The 20567-nt window shown below is 36.5% G+C and overlaps 1 protein-coding gene across 3 annotated transcripts; it reads right to left on the bottom strand.

The window, feature by feature from the left end:
- Positions 1-2162: 2162 nt before the first annotated feature.
- LOC109173190 (U-box domain-containing protein 32) lies at positions 2163-8475 on the bottom strand. 3 transcript variants are annotated; one of them, XM_019322481.1, is made up of 9 exons: positions 8085-8475; positions 7433-7554; positions 6562-6683; positions 6273-6384; positions 5873-6149; positions 5204-5350; positions 4188-4715; positions 3160-3930; positions 2163-2554 (listed from the first exon to the last, which is right to left on the bottom strand). In XM_019322481.1, exons 3-9 carry the CDS (start codon positions 6650-6652, stop codon positions 2372-2374), a joined length of 2109 nt encoding a protein of 702 aa, XP_019178026.1. In that variant the 5' UTR covers positions 6653-6683; positions 7433-7554; positions 8085-8475; the 3' UTR covers positions 2163-2371. The 3 variants fall into 3 exon arrangements, with proteins under 3 accessions (XP_019178026.1, XP_019178024.1, XP_019178025.1); XM_019322479.1 differs by having other exon boundaries at positions 6273-6377; XM_019322480.1 differs by having other exon boundaries at positions 5873-6143; positions 6273-6377.
- Between the last annotated feature and the right edge of the window lie 12092 nt (positions 8476-20567).

The following is a 20567-nucleotide window of genomic DNA, read 5'->3' as shown; positions in this document are numbered from 1 at the left end:
GTGGTTGATGGGAATTCCAAAGCATCAAAGAGGAAGCTGAAGATATTGGTGGCCGGCGGTGGGATTGGAGGTCTGGTTTTCGCGTTGGCGGCGAAGAATAAGGGGTTTGAGGTGGTGGTTTTTGAACGATGTAAATGAACAAATGAAATGACAAAATTGACCCTGGTAAATCGGAGGTCTAACTGGAGAGTAGCCAGAAAACGGACGGAGGGACTAAAATGACTAAAAACATTTATTTTCGGAGACTAAATCGATGATTAAGGAATTAGAGGACAACATTCACAGTTTGACAATAATTGAGGGACCAAATCGTTGATTAACTCTTTATTTATTTATTTATTTATAATATACACATACTAGCGGACTTAACGGCCCCGCCGATCTGTCAAATCTACCAATCGTTATGCGTTGGACCCGTGTCCAGCATGCTTGCTGGACACGGGTAACAGTGCCGTTAGGCACTTTTATCTCATTTTTTTTTTTAAAAATTTCAGACCGCTTCGTTATAGGAGTATATGTTCATAATTTTATTACTATATGTTAATAACTGTACATTCATAACTCCATGACTGTAAGTTCATAACTCCATAACTGTACATTCATAACTCCATAACTGTACATTCATAACTCCATAATTGTACATTCATAATTTTCAAAGCTCTATGTTCACAATTTTAGAGCTCTATGTTCATAATTTTATCACTATATGTTCATAATTGTAAGTTCAGTTCATAATGTTAGAACTCTTTGTTCATAATTCGATCAATAACTGTACATTCATAATTCCATACTGTAGATTCATAATCTCAGAACTGTAGATTCATAACTCCATAACTGTAGATTCATAACTCTATAACTGTACATTCATAACTCCATAACTGTACATTCATAATCTTCGAAGCTCTATATTCACAATTTTAAAGCTCCATGGTCATAATTTTATCACTATATATGTTCATAATTGTAAGTTCATAATGTTAGAACTCTGTGTTCATAATTTCATAATTGCATAACTGTACATTCATAACGGCATAACTGTACATTCATAACGGCATAACTGTACATTCATAATCCAAAAAAAAATAACGTCGTTAATGGCAAAACGCACGCGAATTTTTTTTTTTTTAACTAAATGACGCGTTTTTTTGAAAAACGACGTCGTTTTGGACCCGTGTCCACAATGAATTGTGGACACGGGTCCAGGGCATAATTTGCCCAAATCTACCATTTTGGCGGGACAGGATAAAAAATCCTCCAGAATACGGGCCATAAATTTTAAGCCCTTCCCAATTCTTTTGACGGAGCTGAATGAACTAGCCCGACAAGCTTAACCTATTTTGATGATTTTAACATTCACCTGTTTTCTTAACAACTAGTTTAATCAATTTTAACTTTTAATTCTAGCCACTGTTTTTCAGCTTTTCGAGTAAGTTTTAACTTTCAATAAATTCAAAAGACAAGTTAATATCTTTGAATTGTTTTAGGGTCTTTATACTTATAGAGGTTTACAATGTCCTTAGGACTTTACGCATACTTCCAATTTTTTTTTTATCAGGCCACGAAATGTCTTGAGCATGCTCATACTTTCAATTTTATCACATAGAATTACTCTTATATTATTAATAAAGGTTCCGTAATAATTGAACTTGACAATTGCCGTGGGAAAATTTCACCCTCTTATAGAGTTACTCTTTGTGAACACCAAAGATTAGTTATATTATCTAATAGACCACTGAGTCACCGTGATTTACACCCCACAATTCTGTAGAGTCAAGGCTTGAAATCCTTCAACAAAAGATTTTGTCTTTTGTAGACAAGGTTCCAAAATATTAAATACCAAATTAATTTACTTCAAATAAATACACACAAACATATTAATTAAATTACCTGATTAATTTAACTAAATAAATACACACATCTTACCATAGAATATATTTCCCAATCAATAGTTTTTTAAGGGATCCTAAATTTTTTATTTCACATTTGGAATTTGGAACTTGATAGAGATTTTGCTATGATTTTTCAAGGGAAAGGTTGTGATATAAATTAGCAATTTTCATTTCATGGGAAAAGAGAGATTGATTGAAATTTTCAGAACGAACATTCATAATCTAAGAACAGTGAGTTAAGAAAAAACAGAAATTGGGGAGAGATTTTCAAAATGGGCATTGGAACAAATAAATAAATCTATACATTTCCGATGCTTTGACTATATGTTCATATTCTCATATTCTGTCCTAAACAGATGCAACTCCATTAACTGCTGTTCAGTTTATAACTCATCAACTATACATAAATGAAACGCCAATATTTGTGCACATGTTATATTGTGTATTAAACTTAGGATGGGAACGAGTACCAGAAGTTGGTTTCAGGGCTGCTGTTGCCATTCCTGAATGGCATAGTAGAGAGCGTAGTTGGGGATTAGATCGCAATGATCAAGTGTCAGGTTTGTCATTGGCGAGGTCTTATGACCACTATACAACCATCCTTTGATAGCATCCGCTTCATATGTAAACCCATCAGCTGCTATGTATGGATCTTCCATCACTTCCTGTAAACCCCAAAAGCCAAAAAAAAAAAAAAAAAAACAACGCAAATGTTAAATCATATAGTGCTACATGGAAGACCAGATATAGTGCGTCCCATATAGCAGTTTAGCTTGAAGCCCGCACGGGTTTAGCTCACTGGTTCAGTAGGCAATATTTGAGAGAAGAGATCAAGGTTCGAAACTCGACAGCAGCAGTGTGGGGACTGGGGATTATGCCTAAAGTGGGCAGATCCCTTACTAGCTCAGTCATGTCTGTTGAACCACTGAGTTACAGTGATTTACATCCTCTCACATGCTCTATCGAGCCGGGGTGTGTGTGTGGGGGTGAGGGGGGGGGGGGGGGGGCATGGGGTTGGGGATTCAACCTTTGGGAAAAGTTTAGCTTTAAAATAACATTTTCAAATAAATGTTCTGTTTATCTTTGTGGGAATGTTCCCAAAATCCACATTTTGGAAGGAAACAATATCTCTGTTTTCAACATTAGATGAAACTTGGCTAACAATTTCAAGACTCAAGAGATATGCAATATTGGATAAAACTAGGAACCTAAGTGAGAGGTGCCTTGTCTCGACTCTTGAGCAGTTAAACAGAGTTATCATGACTCTTACCTGGAAAATAGGACAGACAAAATGAGATGGGATTCGCTTTTGAGTCTTGGAACCTAAGCAAGACGAATTCGAATCTGAGGGGGGCAATGTGCACACGTATTTCATTGGCTCAAGCACAGGCCAAACTTCAGAAACGAGATCAGGTCTATTTGAACCAATAGTTTGACAACACCTCACACCTAGATAAGCCAACTCTTCTGCTTGCTCAATTGGCCAGTCTCCAGCCGAGAAGTCCAAGACTGTACTGAAGTTTCCACTTTCCAAAGCACAGTAAACATCCCTCACTATACCTGAGGCTGGTCTTGCAGTTAAAAGTTGTAAGATCACAATGCCAAATGCATAAACATCAGATTTTGCAGTTTGATCTCCTTCCTCAACAAAATCTGGGTCCACATAAATAGAAGCCTCAGGGTTATCCATAGTACTCGGGGTGGTGCAATTAAATGGATTTCCACTCTTGGAAATCAAACGAATGATGCCCAAGTCACTTATCTTGCTGACAAATTTTGCATCAAGGAGAATATTAGAAGATTTCAAGTTCCCATGGACAAGACAAGGGCTGTTGGCATGCAGAAAGATAAGAGCAGAACATATCTCAATAGCAATTCTAATCCGATATTGCCAATGAAGGAGGCGAGATCTTGCCTGAGAGGAAAGATGATATTCAAGGTTGCCATTGGCAAGGTATTCGTATACAATTGATCTAGATTCTGAACAATAACCAATTAGCGTCACAAGATTTGGATGCCTCACCCTGCTCAAAGCTTCTGCCTGTATTGACAAAAGCTGGTCAAGTCAAGAATTCTTCTTTCTAGTGAGGCGATAATAGAATGTGATATAATAGTACAGTGATATCAACTGTTAAATTTCAGAAAGTGAAATGCTAAAACCATTCTATATCATCAAAGCTTCAACTTCATTTAATTTAATTAAGTAATATAGAATGCTCTAGCCTTAAAGGCTTTTTTAACCGTCTACTAAAATGCCTAACGTGGGAGGTATTTGAATCTAGTTTAATATGGATTTACCTCATATTCAAATTCTGAATCGCTTATAGAACCATTAGAGGGCAACATCTTTATGGCTACCTTCAGACGGCGAAGAATCCCCTTGTAAACGCTTCCAAAATTTCCTTCTCCAATCTTTAATGATGGATCAAAGTTCTTAGTAGCCTCTGTGATATCTGAAAAAGAGAACTCAAAGAACCTCGAGCCCAAAAAGTCAACATTGTCCTCCTTCACCAATTTCTTTAATATGTTAAGTTCTCTAATTGCAGTGTCACGCTCCATCTTCAGTGCATCTCGTCTTGCCTTAAAGGTTATCAAGAGTTCCACTGCTTGAATGATCTTCTCCTCTAATTCCTTCTCGACACAGGAGGACTGTTTTATTTGATCTTGAAGTGCTGGCTCCTGCTCTTTGATCATCTGAAGCTCTTCTGATAACTGATTATGCTGAACTTTCAGCTTTTCTAGTTCTTGAGTTTGCAGAGCAAGCATTTCCTCAAATTTTTTTCTTCGCTTTACCTCTTCTGCGCATACTTTTTCTGAGGCTTCAGCCTGAGAAAAGCTAAGAACAATTATAAGCATTTTGTTAGAGAAAATTTTTGGATTTTTAACCCATATTCTTCTAAGAAAAAGTTAAGAAACACATCCAACTTGAACTTTTAACCCTTCATGTTATAACCCTCTTTTTTATGCCTTGCCTCATGAACTTTTCAAACCTTACTCCTTTTGAATTCTAGAAGAGTAGAAAGTTCACCAAAAACAAGCAATTAAAGTGACATTATCTTAATCAAAATAATAAAGGTGTTCTAACAGAAATTTATAATGGAAAATCATTCTTCACTAAATATTGGAGGGAGTGTTTCATAAAGGAAATCGTTTAATGGAAAGTCTCATTTATTCCATAACCTTATAGAGTTATACTAACTATGAAATGCAATTATCAATGTTTCTCTTACAGTAATACTTTGAAGGGGAAAAGGAAGAGAACATTAAAAAAATTTCAGATAGAAATAGTGTTGCAACGTTTAGTGAAATATAACCTCATGGATAGCCTCCATGGTCTCTTCTTCAGCTCTCCATCGTCTCAATGATTCTTCAAAAGCTCTCTGTTTGGCATTCTCAGCATCTGTTATAGCATGCTCAAGTTTACTCCGATCATCAGTAGTTTCCCTGTTAGATTTGTCTTCCTGCATTCAAATTCCAGTTAATGACAAGAACAGTCCCTGCGACATTAATTTTCTTTTAACATATTATGTGCAAATCCAGTTATGTTATAACCTGACAATTGATTAAGATATCTTGTTCTATAAGAAAGTTATAGTTTAAAGAAGCAATACCCCCCCCCCCCCCTCCCCCCGGTAAAAAAACAGAACTTCGGAACTAGGAAATGAAATTTTCTCACATCAAGAAAACACCTCCATCTTGATTGCCTGCATTATTTAGTTTTGACCCACTCAATTTTGACATTAACTAGGAAAATGAACAAATATGTCAATATGGCTGGCACATACATTATCTGTGTTCCAGAGGAACCCCTTAGACATATAGACTAATGAATATTTTCTATTCGTACAATATACAGAAGGAATTACTTGAAAAAGTAAATTCTATCAACTAAAATGCCAAGATTCAAAGATTTGCAGCTCCAGCAGCTGATTGTTTCTGGTTCAAAAGTTTGAGAAACAATGAGACTCAGAAAATGTACTTACTAGCTGAGGAGGAGACCATGACCGTAACATATGTGCTTGGCATTGGTTTCCCAAGTCTAAAGGTGAATCCTTTTCCTTAGTCTCAACACACATGGATGTAGTTGACTTTAACTCGTTCATTACTTTCACAGATGTAGAAGTTTCTTGGCAATTGTCAGCATTTTCATCATCTGAGCCTTCTGCAAGCTCATCCAGCGTGACCGTATCTCCATTTCTCCTTGGAGAAGATAACTCACTAGGGCTAGGTAGAACAGAACCAACATTTAAATCCCTGTGTCTTCCAGTGAAAGGAATTATAATACAGCGTTATGTCTGTCTTGCCAAAATATTTTTCTAGATGAAACAAATACTATACAAATATTTGTACAAAGGGTAAATACCCACATATGTAAGGTTATACCTTGTATATATTAAACACCCACTGCAAATAAACCAAATATGACAGGAGAGTGGTGCGTGTTGGCATACAAATATAGCCTTATTGGACTTTAGCCCCGATAATTTCCTGCAGTCTAGATGAACCCTAATCAGTAAAATGACAATAATAATTCACTTTTTGAAAAGCTGAATCCACCAAGCCAAATCATTCTGCAACACTAGAGAGTAACTAAAAGTTTGCACTTAACCCTACAGCGAAAAGAATCCATCAAGAAATGCAAATCATTACAAAGATAGAAGGAGGCATATACTTTGAGTAGTACTTCTCTGCTGCTGCTCCCATGACAAGCCATCGAATATTGTGTTCACGAATGACTTGCACAATCCCTTTCTCAACATCATTCATTTCAAGCCACATCTTATCTCCCTCTATCTGAAGTAACAACAAAAAGTGCTTGAATGCATAGAAACTAATGCTCAATAGCAAACACTTGTACACTGAAATAATGCCCAGAGCCAACAGCTCAAATCCTGAAATTGGCCATTCTTTTCAAAACAAAACTAATAGCTTAAAATTTTACATAATCCACAAGAAGATCTAACTGGCCTAAGAACTACATACAGTAAATCATGACTCTAATCTATGAAGCACGGATATCGACACAATGATTGAAATGTTAGAGGAAATGACATGTGAGGGACAATCTTTAATATTATGATTATAACTTGTCTTGTTATTATAGATATACTGTGTAAGAAGTGTACACCACAATGAAAGTATCTAGAAACTAATATGAAACACAAAAAAAGAATTGTATGAACATGGTTAATCTAATGAATAAGACCTCAAAAAAACAATTAGTTCCCTGATCAAGCAGGATAGCAGGCAAGCGCTCTAAAAAAACATAAGATAGAAAAAAGTAGGACGGAAAATTGGAGTGTCAAACACTTGAATAAGTGTTGGCATTCGACAAGGATACTTTGCCTTAAATTTAGTGGCCGTGCTCTCTAGGTTTTAATTGAACTTTTGACAGATCAAAGTTGTTTAAACATCTTCTCCAAGGTTGTCATAATTCATATTTAACATAAGTACAGATGTTTTAGCAATTAGCATCTTTCCTTTATACAATCGAAATAAGTTAAGTCAGCAATGCATAGTAAGATATTAGGAAGAAATTATACCCCTGCTTGGTCTAGAAAGACAAGGTATTGATTTACAAGTTTGTGCATCTTTTGGCGTTCGAGTTCCTGGCATGCCTTCACCGCTGCTTGTTTCAGCTTGGTGTTGGACAGCTTTCCATCCACTGAAAGCTCACAAAAATGTATATCTCCACATTCAGCCAAGAATATTTTTAAAATTGGAATATAAGAACAATTTAATGCACAACAAATATGATATTTGCATATTTGTAGGACAGAGGCAGGGGAAGGGCCAAGTCCAACAATTAGTGGCTAGGAGATTGTTGAAGGAGGCCTGAAAGGCACCTTGCCTCTCGAAAATAATGTGATTACAGTATAAGAAAATAAAATTGTGACTTCCCAGCTATAGCTTTTGGCTTATTCTGTGAAGAACCCTTTATATATGTAAACTGACTGAGATTAAGGATTGATGAAGATGGGGCTCATAAAAAATACTATACTGGATCCAAAATCCGCCTTTAAAAATACAGAAGTGCTAATTAACAACTTACTCCTATCTATCAACCACTCCGATATTAATTTTATGATGAGAACTGAGAAGGCTCAATCTTTCAACAAATAAATCAAATGGATCCAAATGACAAGTTTGAGCGAAATTCGCAGGACAAATGAGCGAAAATTGAGAAGAACTTACTGGCAGAGAGCAATTGAGTAGGCTGATGAACATGAAGAAGGCAAATTCTCTTCCGAGAAAAGCTCTTCACTGCCCAATAAAGTGTTGACTTGCCCTCCTTCACATTCTTCCCCACAGCTACAAACACTGTGTTCTCAACATCATACAATACTCCTTCAGATTTCGCACCTTCTTCACCACCCATCCCCAAATTCTATGAGATTCTTAGAATTGAGTTAGTTCCTGGGGGCTGATAAGCCTCGTTTGGTTTTATCAATATTTATTTCCTCTTGAAAGGAACAATTTGTTGTATATTTGTTGATACAGCTCAGAAAAAAAGGTAATAAATGGCTCTGAAAGTAATGCTCTGGACTTTGGTGCTTGTCTGCTTTTTCCACAGATAAAAGTGATTAATAAGGAGACTTTCTGATTAAGAAAAAATTGGCCATTTTCTCAAACTTTCTCAACCATTTACAGGTGTCGGAATATAGTGCGCGGACAACATTGCGGGACTGTGGGGGCCCGCCGACCCGCACACGTTGTTTCTACGCCGGTAAACTTTTTTTTTTTTTTTTTTTTAAGGTCAAATAAGTTCTTCAAACTTTATACTTTAATTAAAGAGTTAAGTATCAATTTTGGTTTCATGAATATTAGAAAAATATTAATTTTGATTCACATATTTAATTTTTATACACGACTATTGTTTTAGTGTTAAAATTCATCACGTTAGTCACCCATCCGTTTAAAACATGTCGAAATTTAAAATTTTAAATGTATTTTTGTCTTTTTCAACTTAATATCTCAATTTGAACATGAATAAAGGGATTTAAGCCTAAGATTGATCACAGTCCGTAGTTCTCCTCCTCATCCTATCTTAATTTGCAGAGGAAAACTGTAAATTGGGATTGATCTTAGGGCTTAAATTCATTTATTCATGCTTAAATTGGGATCTTAATTAATTTGAAAATAACAAAATACTCTTAATAATTTCATATTTTGGCATGTCTTAAACGAATGGGCAACCGGCGTGATGAATTTTTGCACTAAAATAATAGTCTTGGATGAAAGTTGGTACTAAAACAATAGTCGTGGATGAAAATTGGTAAGAATTAAACATGTTGACCAAAACTATCATTTTGATAATACTTGTAGGACCGAAATTGATATTTGCTCTTAAAAAAGTCCATAAATTTTTAAAAAGTGAAATTAAATACTTCAATTTTTTAAAATTGGTCAAATAGATGTAATTTATTGGTAAACAACAGGTTACTGATATACAAGTAGTCATTGACTGCCGTTAACCAGCCCTAGCTATCGATGACCACTGTGATTATAGTTGACCGTTGCCGCTAAACTTTAAAAATAAATAACGATTGGCGGTTCTTTGAACAACTACAAAGTTGTCATCTCCGGCGGAGAAGGTAACCACAGTGGTCACCTGAAAAAGACGAGTGGTTGCTTTCTCTAGGCGACCCACTGTTCGCCGCCTTCTCCAGGCGACCCCAACGTTCGCCTGGATAGGGCGACCAAGTGATTGCTTCTCTATCAGAGAAAGCTACCTAGTTCACCTTCTCATCGGAGAAGGTGGGCCAGGTGCCCGCCTTCTTTTTTAGAGAAGGCGACTAGCGGGTTGCCGTCTCGCAAAGAAAGTGACCACTAGTTGCATTCTAGACGGAGAAGGAAACCCCAAGTGGTTGGCTTCTCTATGAGATGGCGACTACCACGCATTCTTATGGATCCTTCTTTGATTTCGTCAAAGTTAGTTTTTGTAGTCGGTCAAAATGTCGTTGGAATAGTCGAAATACTATCAAAATTTTTAAAAGCCCTAGTGACATGTTATATAACAGGTCATTAATCGATTTTTGGGCTTCATTTGCATTAAAATAAAATGATGAATTTAATTGCACTTTTTAAAAATTTATAAACCTAATTGTACTTTTATGTAAAGTTGAAAGGCTTATTTGATTTTTTTTTTTTTTTGTTTTTATAAACTCCTTTGTTCGTCTTTTCTATTTTCCTTTTCTTTTTAGGGATGTCTAGGGAGGTGAAAATTATACCATGCAATAGCCACATGTTACATGTTGAAGTGGTGTCGAAAAATCACAATGATGAGCAAAAATAAAATAATAATAATAATAATAATAATAATAATAATAATAATAATAATAATAATAATAATAATAATAATAATAATAATAATAATAATAATAATAATAATAGTATTTACTTTTGACCTCATTTAATAGAAAAATCAAAATATTAAAAAAAAAAAAACATAAAGCAGAAATGGGTTAAAAAAAAATAAAAAATAATAGCACATAAACCTTAATAATAAGAAGAAAAAAAACGAGTTAATTTCAACAATGATCCTCCGACTATATTGATTTTTCAAAAGAGTAAATACCTAAAATGGTCCCTCGACTATAGCTAAATTCACAAATTGGTCCTCGACTTTCAATTTCAACCAATTAAGTCCTTAACTTTACAATTTTAACACAATTTGGTCCTCCGTCTATTTGACAATTTGTTGACAGTGATCTTTGAGGATATATATGTAATTTCACGATTCTGCATCATTCGCCACGATTCTGCATCATTGCCGGCGGCTGCGGCGTCATCGACGATCTCTAGAAGAACCTGCAACTCTCATCGGAGCACATGGAGGCCTCCAGAATGATGTTGCACCGTTTCGGAAACACGTCGTCTTCTTCGCTCTGGTACGAACTCAACTAGAGTGCGGTCTGAAAATGCAACCGGAACCTTAAAAACCCGACGATGGACCATAAAATTACATATATATCCTCAAAAATCATAGTCAACAAACGGTCAAATAGACGGAGGATCAAATCGTGTTAAAATTGCAAAGTTAAGGACTTAATTGGTTGAAATTGAAAGTGAATGACCAATTTGTGAATTTTGCTATAGTCGAGGGACCATTTTGGGTATTTACTCTTTTCAAAATTAGTCTTCGACTTTTAATTTGGACACTTTACGTCAGTTGACTTTTAATTACTTTCCAATTGAGGTTCGTTCTTCAGATTACGGTAAAGTGGACTTTAAATGAAAGGATAAAGTAGTCATTGTTAGATTCACTTAATTGCTTAATTCCTAATGAAATTTTGTTCTTCGAGTGGATTTAGGGATTAAGCAATTAAGTAAATTAAATCTGATGTCCAAAGTCGCGTATACAATAAAGAAATACGAAGAATTATACATTAGGCAGATGAAATGACTGCTTTACCTTTTATTCAAAGTCCAATTTACCGTAATCTGACGGAAGGACCTTAATTGGAAAGAAATTGAAAGTCAAGGGACGTAAAGTGTCCAAATTAAAAGTCAAGGACTAAATTTCGAAAATCAATACAGTCGGAGGACCATTGCTGGAATTAACTCAAAAAAAAAAAAAAAAAAACTAAGTCTTAAAAGTTTAAAAAGTAGAGGAATCATTGCAGATCCTCCGAGACATTTTCCATGTGGAGGATGTGACGCGAATCATTGCAACACCAGTTTGCCCATTATATAAGGACTCCTGGAGATGGGTCGGTGATGTACGAGGACAGTATACTGCGAGGCATGGATACCAGCTACTCATGGGCGAAGGTAGCCGCCAAGTGGACAATGAGGCCTTCCAGACATGGAAAAAGCTATGGTCCCTGTCAATACCACCAAAAGTAAAGAACCTGTTATGGCGATGTGCAAAGGGTGTTCTTCCGGTGCGAGATAATCTGCGGCTGAAGCGAGTGTGGATTGGGGGGGGGGGGGGCTGTCCGTTGTGTGGTTTTCCGACAGAGACAGCAGAACACCTCCTGGGCGACTGCGTGTTTGCGCGGCATTTGTGGGCGGACGATAACGTGATGCAGGGACAACAATTGGCTGCTTTCATGAACGCTGTTATTGGCAATCAATCCTCGAACTCGGCAGTAAAGCTTGCGGCCATTTTCTGGACTGTGTGGTTGGCTCGAAACGATGCAGTGTGGCACAACCGTTTGCCAACGAAGGAGATGCTGAGTCGACAGGTGAACACTCATTACTAAACTTGGGAAGCCACGTATTCTCCAGCATCACGCTGCTCTGCAGGCGGGCTAGAGCACACGACAGCGTGGACTCCTCCACCTTTGCATGCAATCAAATGTAACGTTGACGCGACTGTTTTTTCGGATGGTGCGAGTTACGGTGCGGTCATGCGTGACCATGATGGTCGCTTCGTAGCAGCGAAGAGTGGTTGGTTTGATGGTGTAACGGATCCGTTTCTGGCGGAGGTTTTAGCGGCCAAGGAAACACTGACTTGGCTGAAGGCCAATGATCGTAGAGTTTATTTTCTTGAATCTGATTGCCTTAATTTTTGTAATGCTTTTCATTCCCGTTGTGTTGATTTTTCTATGTAGGTCTTTATGTAAAGCAATGCTTATCGATTGCTAATGATGTTGGGACCGTCTCTGTGGCCCACATCAAAAGGACAGCGAACCGTGTCGCTCACGAGCTTGCTCGGGCAACCGTTTCAGATTCTGTCTCGGGTGTGTGGGTGTCTACCCCGCCGCTCTGTATTGTCAATTTTCTGAGCTGTTAATGAAATTTCTTGCTTTTGTTTCAAAAAAAAAAGTAGAAGAATCAAAAAAACTTATTGTAATAGGTGAGATTTGTTAAAGTTTAAAAAGTTGTGGAGTTTTTGAGTATTGGAGAGTGGAGTAGAGGTTACAATGAGTTGCGTGAAATGTGAAGAAATTTGAAGAAAGGGGATTTAGGTTTATTTTTATATCTCAAAAAAATAGATCTCAATGCAATTTATTATATTTTTCCATCTGATTTTACCAATTTTTTTTTTAATTTGTTTCAAAATGTTGTCCTCTTTCTAAAATTGTCTTCATTTTTAATGAGTTATTGCAATTGTGAATTGCATTCTATTAGTGAGATAGTAGAGTATGTAGTGATCTTTTTTGTTACTTAGTCTTTTTTTTTTCTTTTTTTTTTAATCATAACCATTTAAAAATTAAAATAATTTCTTATATCATATAATCACTTAACTTGAAAAGATAATGCAATCAAAGCCCTAACCAATAAATGATTAATTAGTGGTTCCATGGTGTAGTGGTTAGCACTTTAGATTAGACTTTGAATCCAATGACTTGGGTTCAACTCCTGGTGGAACCTATTTAAATTATGTTGTTAATATAATTAGTGCTCAATTGGTGAAACGTTAAAGTTACATTTTGGGCGATTCATAAAAGTTTTAAAATCTATTTACCCATTTCTAGTCTCTAATTCAAAAGTGGATTTTACTTCCACATCACCAAAATTACAATTCCTTTACTATTTTTCTTATATCTCCACAATACTCTCTGATCACTTTCAAAAAGAGTCTCACTTTCACAAAAAGAGTGTCACTTTCACATCAAAACAAAATAAATCAAAAATTAAAATCAAAAATGAAAAAATAAATAAATAAATAAATAAAAGTACAAAAGGCTGCCACAACAGCTGCGGTTACATTTCGTCAAATTATTAAACTTGATGCAGTAGCAAGTTTAATTTGCTAACTGTGTCATCATTTTTTTTAAATAAAATTACTTTCCGCTATGTCATCTTACAAGGAAAAATTTTACTGGGATAAAATTAGCTTAAAGCGATGAATTTAATTTTTATCATAAAAAAATTGTAAGATCAAATGAAATTTCAAAACCAATTTAATTAAAAGTACATTTTAATAATAATATAAAAAAAACAATTGGAATACAGTCAAAAGAGAGATAAAAGATAATAACGTTTCTAATTAGATAATAATATAAAATATATTTAACAAAAAAAAAAAAAAAAAGGAAGGCAAAACCTAGAATCCATTAAATGTTTTTCCAGCCAAACACATCTCATTCATGAGTCATATATGTTACGTCCTAGAAGTTGGAGAAATTAACATGAAGGTATGGGAGTCAAGTGGGTTGTTGTTGACACTTTAAGGATGAGGTCAATTTGGTTTAACTAAATATATGTGCGTATAATGATGGCCTTCTTTATTGACAAGGGCAAATTATATCGCACACCGCGGTGCATAATAAATTATGCACCAAACTTCTAAACGACGTCGTTTTGTTTAATGAAAAGAAACGCTACCCATTTTGCGCGATTTCACATCGTTCCGCAAAAAATAATTCTTTTATTCAGTTTCATTTTGAATACACTACAGTTTCATTTCAACACAACTACAGTTTCATTTCGATATAACTACAGTTTCATTCGATATTTATACACTCAAATATATGAAAATGTTATTTAATTTTATTTTATATAGACTATAGTTTCATTAAAACACAACTACATTATCATTTCGATATAAATACAGTTTCATTGCACAATATACACTCAAATATGTGAAATGTTATTCAGTTTCATTTTATATACACTGTAGTTTCATTCCAACACAACTACAGTTTCATTTCAATTCAATTGCAGTTTCATTTGATAATATAAAAATAATACGTGAGGCAGTGTCAGTTTAGATACACTGTAGTTTCAATTGGTAATTAATACACCAAACATGCGCTCTCCGTTAACTGTAACGGCGCACCATTTTTGGGCTGCGTGCCACAAAGCTTTGTGGACAGCGGTCCACAGTATAATTGCTGATTGACAAGATGTTGGAAGTTGTAACTAAATTCCGTGCATGATTGGGAGTCGAATTAGAGTTGATTTTTTTTTTTTTGAATACTATTAGTATTACAAAAGAAGAGAATCGAAAGAGAAGGAAATCTGTTATTGAAGAAAACACTGTTACATTGCTTAACAGTTCAAGAAGTAAACTGCTACTTTATATACAAGGCTAATGAGCTGGAAAGAATATCCTAACTGCTTTTAACTGCTAACTACTTTAACTGCCATCTTTATTCTCTAATACCCCCCCCCCCCCCCCTCTCAAGCTGGAGTGTACATGGAATGGAGCCCCAGCTTGGATACAAATATGTGGAACAGTAATGGCTGTAAAGGTTTAGTTAGGATGTCTGCTGTCTGATGTTCTGTAGGTACATGCAACAACTTGATGACCCCTCTTTGAACTTTCTCTCTTATCAAATGGCAATCTATTTCTATATGTTTGGTTCTCTCATGTAGAACTGGATTTTTTGCTATAGCAATAGCAAATTTGCTATCAGAGAACAGTATGGCTGCTTCTCCTAATTGAACTTCAAGGACTTCAAGAAGGTAGTATAGCCATTGTATTTCACAAGCAGCAAGAGCAAGGGCTCTATACTCAGCTTCAGAGGATGATCTAGATATGGTGTTTTGCTTCTTGGATTTCCAGGACACCAAGGCATTTCCCAAGAACACACAAAAGCCAGTCACAGATTTCCTTGTGTCAGGGCATCCTGCCCAATCTGAATCAACAAAGCCATTAAGTTTTAAGTTGGAATCTGTAGGAAAGAAGAGACCTTGTCCAGGACAACTCTTGATATACCTCAGCACTCTGTGGACTGCTTGTAGATGAAGAATAGTGGGTTTGTCCAAGAATTGAGATAACTGCTGCACAGCAAAACAGATGTCAGGTCTAGTGAAGGTCAAATACAGGAGTTTTCCTACCATCTTTCTGTACTGAGTGTTGTCCTTCAATGCTTCACTATCATCTTTAGAAAGCTTGTTAGTTTGAACAATGGGGCACTTTGCAGGTTTACACTCAAGGAAGCCTGCATCTTGCAACAAATCTAGGGCATACTTTCTTTGAGTCAGAGATATGCCTTTCTGATTCCTAGCTACCTCCAAACCTAGGAAGAATTTCAGAGTGCCCAAGTCCTTGATTTGGAAAACTGAATGCAAATGCTCTTTGATCTGCTGGATCTGCATGTTGTCACTGCTAGCTAAGATCACATCATCCACATATACTAGGAGAGCAATGAATTTATCACCAGAGCCCCTGGTGAAAAGGGAATTATCACACACAGCTTGCCTGAATCCCATGTTGATTAGTTCAGTGGATAGCCTAGCATTCCACTGTCTACTTGCTTGTTTTAGGCCATAAAGAGATCTCTTAAGCTTGCAAACTTGTCCAGGATGCTCAGGAACAAAGCCTGGAGGGATGGTCATATAGACCTCTTCACCATGCAAAAAAGCATTGTTCACATCAAGTTGATGTAACTGCCATCCTTTTGTAGCTGCCACAGCAATCAAAGTTCTAATAGTTGTGATTTTTGCCACTGGGCTGAAAGTGTTAACATAATCTATGCCACAGGTCTGAGTATACCCTTTAGCAACTAGCCTTGCCTTACACCTTTCTACTGTCCCATCAGCTTTGTGTTTAATTTTGTAGACCCATCTACACCCTATTGATTGTTTAGAGGGTGGAAGAGTGGTCATTTCCCATGTATTGTTTGCCTGCAAAGCATCTATTTCTGCCTGCATAGCAGCCCTCCAACAATCATGTTTAATGGCCTCATTGTAGGATTTAGGTTCTTGAATGCTGAGAATGTTGGTGGCAAAAACTTTGAATTTAGGAGATAGCTGAGAGTAAGACAGAACTGCTGAGAAAGTGTGAGGGGAAGTCCTAACATTAGGCAGGCTGCAAGCATAGTCATTAAGATAGGCAGGTCTTGATACCTGTCTAGTGGACCTTCTAAGCTGAACTGGACTGGGATCAGGTTGCTGTGATTCAGGACTGTTCTGAGTGGCTTCAAGTATGAGGTCACCTGACCCTTGAGAATTGATGCATTCTCTTCTATCTTCCCTTTGGACAACTTTCTGTGGAGTAATGTCTTCCAAAGGCACATTCTCACTTGGTAAAATTAGCCTTTGAGGGAATTGCTCATTGATCTGACTTGGTGCTTCATAAGGAAAAATGTGCTCATAAAAGGTTACATCCCTTGACAGAAATACTTCCCTGGTGTCCATGTCATAGAGCTTGTACCCTTTAGTCCCATTGGGATATCCAAGAAATAAACATCTTCTAGCTCTGGGTGCAAATTTGGTTTGATGGCCTTTGTGCATGACAGCATAGGCTAAGCACCCAAAGATCTTGAGGTGAGAATATTGAGGTGCCTTCTTGAAAAGAACCTAATAAAGAATCTGATCTTGCAGGGCTATTGAGGGCAGCCTGTTGATGATATATATTGCATGCAATATGCAGTCTCCCCAAAAAGCATCTGTCAATCCTGCTTGGAACTTAAGGGCCCTTGCTACTGCCAAAATATGACCATGCATCCTCTCAACTACACCATTTTGCTGGGGAGTATATACACATGTTGTCTGATGGATTATGCCATTTTCTTGATAGAATTTATTCATCTTAAACTCCTGTCCATTGTCTGTTCTTATACACTTGATCATCCTTCCAAATTGAGTCACAGATAGAGCACAGAAGCCTTGAACCAGTCCCCTGATTTCACTCTTGCTTCTCAGTAAATAAACCCATGTGGCCCTGCTATAATCATCAACAATAGTCAGGAAATACCTGTGTCCATACATGGTATGTGTGTGATATGGTCCCCAGATGTCAATATGGACTAAATCAAAGCAATTATCAGAAACAGTGATGCTAATGTTGAATGGTAATCTTTTTTGTTTAGCCAGGTGACAAATATTGCAAATATCATCTTTATTCATTTTCAAATCTACATCTGATAAAGGGAGTTGTTTCAACTTCCCATGGGAGCAATGTCCTAATCTAGCATGCCAAGTACCAGCAGAGTTACAAGCATTGGCCCTAACATGTATTATTCTATCAGAACCAGGAAACACTGGTTTTTCAAGGTAATATAGCCCTTTCTGCAATCTAGCCAAGTCAATCATCTTCCCACACTCCTGATCCTGTATGGTGCATAGGTCAGAATACAGCAACAATTTGCATTTGGAAGTCTTAATCAATTCACTCACAGAAATCAGATTGTAATGGAATGCAGGTACACAAAACACATTTTGTAGGACCAAACTATCAGCATGTACAGATCCTATATGTGTAATGTCAGCTTTGTTGCCATTAGGTAGCTCAACAAACATACCTTGGACTCTTTTGGCATTTGTTAATAAACCATGATGGCAGACAACATGATGGGTAGCCCCACTATCCAGTATCCAATTATCCTTACTTTCAAGAGAAGGTTTAGGATGATTACCTTCTAATTGAGGATTGGGAGCAAAGTTTGCAGCAATTAAGTTGGATTGGGGTGCCACTCCTCCAGCCATACTCAGAGGTGATTGATGAACCACACTATCCCTCTGAAGAAGCTGTTTGATCATTCTATATTCATCTTGACTCAGGGTGACAGGACCATCATTCACATTAGGACATTGGTCATCTGTGTTGATTGCAACCTGATTAGCAGTACCAACAACCCTACTTCTTGGTTTCCATCCAGGTGGATAACCATTCTTCTTGTAGCATTTCTCTGCAACATGTCCAGTGAAGCCACAATAAGAACAGATAGGCTTCTTGTTGCTGTTTGAATAGAACTTCTTGGAACTGGCATTATTGCCTTGAGTGAACATGATACTGCCTGCTTCTTGGACTTGTAGTCCCATCATGCCACCATTGAACCTTCTTTCTTGTTGTTGGACCATCATGAATGCCTCATCAACAGTAGGTAATGGTTTTGTCATCATTATTTGAGATTGAACAGAGGAATAAGTCTCATTAAGACCCCTCAGAAAAACAGATAAATTGTCATTCTCCAATTGTTGTTGCAGAGTCTCCAGTAATCCACAATCACATGTTCTTTCACACTTGCATGTAGGCAAAGGTCTGACAACTTGAAGCTCATCCCATAAGTTTTTTAATTTGGCAAAATAGGCACTTACATTCAAATCACCTTGCCTAATTTGATGAATCTCAGCTTGTATGTATGAGATTCTGAAAATATCTGCTTCACTAAACCTAGCTCTCAGTGTGCTCCATATCCTCTCAGCTGTTCCAATCCAGAGGACCATTGATGCAATTTCTGGAGAAACGGACCTCATGATCCAAGTCGCCACCATGTTGTTACACCTCCGCCAGTAAGGATACTTTACTTCTCCTACATTCGGTACTGGAATGGTGCCATCAACAAAACCTAATTTGTTCTTGGAGAGGAGTGACATTTCCATTGCCCTTGCCCAAGGGTGATAATTCTTCCCATTGAGGACAGACGAAACCAAAATTAGTGATGGATTCTCGTTCAGATGCAAGAAATAAGGACTCGCAGCATCATTAGGGTCGAAATTTGTTCCGGCGAGATTCACAGGTACGGCCGGGGGTGGTGCTGTGGCTGCCGCTGGTGATGGTGCCGCCACAGTTGGTTGTGATCTGTTTGCTGCTCCATTCCAAGCCATGAGTACGGCTTATGGCTCTGATACCATATTACAAAAGAAGAGAATCGAAAGGGAAGGAAATCTGTTATTGAAGAAAACACTGTTACATTGCTTAACAGTTCAATAAGTAAACTGCTACTTTATATACAAGGCTAATGAGCTGAAAAGAATATCCTAACTGCTTTTAACTGCTAACTACTTTAACTGCCATCTTTATTCTCTAATAATTAGAGTTGAATTAAACATATTAGAAAACTTCGACTCAAGTAAAAATGTTTAAGTTACAGAAAATTGAAATTAAAAATTTAAATTTATGTGTATAGTATCATCAGTTTATGTATCGCATTTGCACCCAAAAAAAAAAATGTATGCATCTTATTTAATGAGATAATAGTCATTCAATATGAAATATTCTTAAAACTTAAAAGAGTTAATACCATCAAGGATCCTCCAAATATAGTGATTTTGTCACGTTTAATCCTAAGCTCTCAAATTAACCATTTATGGTCCTTCGACTTTTAAATGTGCATCAACTAAGGAAATCTAGGAAGAATGGATGAAGATTATTGGTGAATGTGTTATAAACAAGAGAATGACAACAAAGTAACCATCACATTGCAAATGTTTGAAGATTTCAAAATGTTATTGTGGGAAACAATCTGGCATGAAGGTTAAGGCCTTGTTTGGTAAATGACTGTTAGTTGTTAGCTATTAGATGATTGTGTTAATTAGAAGGTATAACTAGTTGATAACATTAGCTGTTATAGAAAAGTGTGTGGTAAATTAGTTGTTAGCTGATAATTGTTTGGTATAATTTCTTTTCTGAAAAAGCTAATTGAAAAAGTTGCTCGGAGCAGCTTTTTGAATTTTAGCATTTTGGAGTTACAAAAAACTAATTAACTAAACACTTATATTGATATTTTAACTAAATCAAACAATTAATAGTGGTCAAATAAACTAAAATTAGTCTATAGGTCAATTTTTTACCAAACAGGACCTAAATTTATTAGGACCACGGGGTTGATGCAAAATATATTAGCATTTTATGTGAAAACACAAGTGTTAATGCTATTATACAAAATCTAGTAGTTCATTCAAGAACAAAACATACACAATGCTACACAACATCATTTCATTTGTTTGTATATATGCCATGTTAAAAAGAAGAATGTAAAGAGACAGAAAACAACAACACAGATAAGCAACTGATGATCGATATTTCCACTAAACCAATATGTGAATCAAGGT

This window comes from Ipomoea nil, unplaced genomic scaffold, assembly GCF_001879475.1.
Source record: "Ipomoea nil cultivar Tokyo-kokei standard unplaced genomic scaffold, Asagao_1.1 scaffold0465, whole genome shotgun sequence".
NCBI lineage: Eukaryota > Viridiplantae > Streptophyta > Magnoliopsida > Solanales > Convolvulaceae > Ipomoea > Ipomoea nil.
The sequence above is the reverse complement of the archived record's forward strand: the minus strand, read 5'-3'. Positions and strand labels throughout refer to the sequence as shown.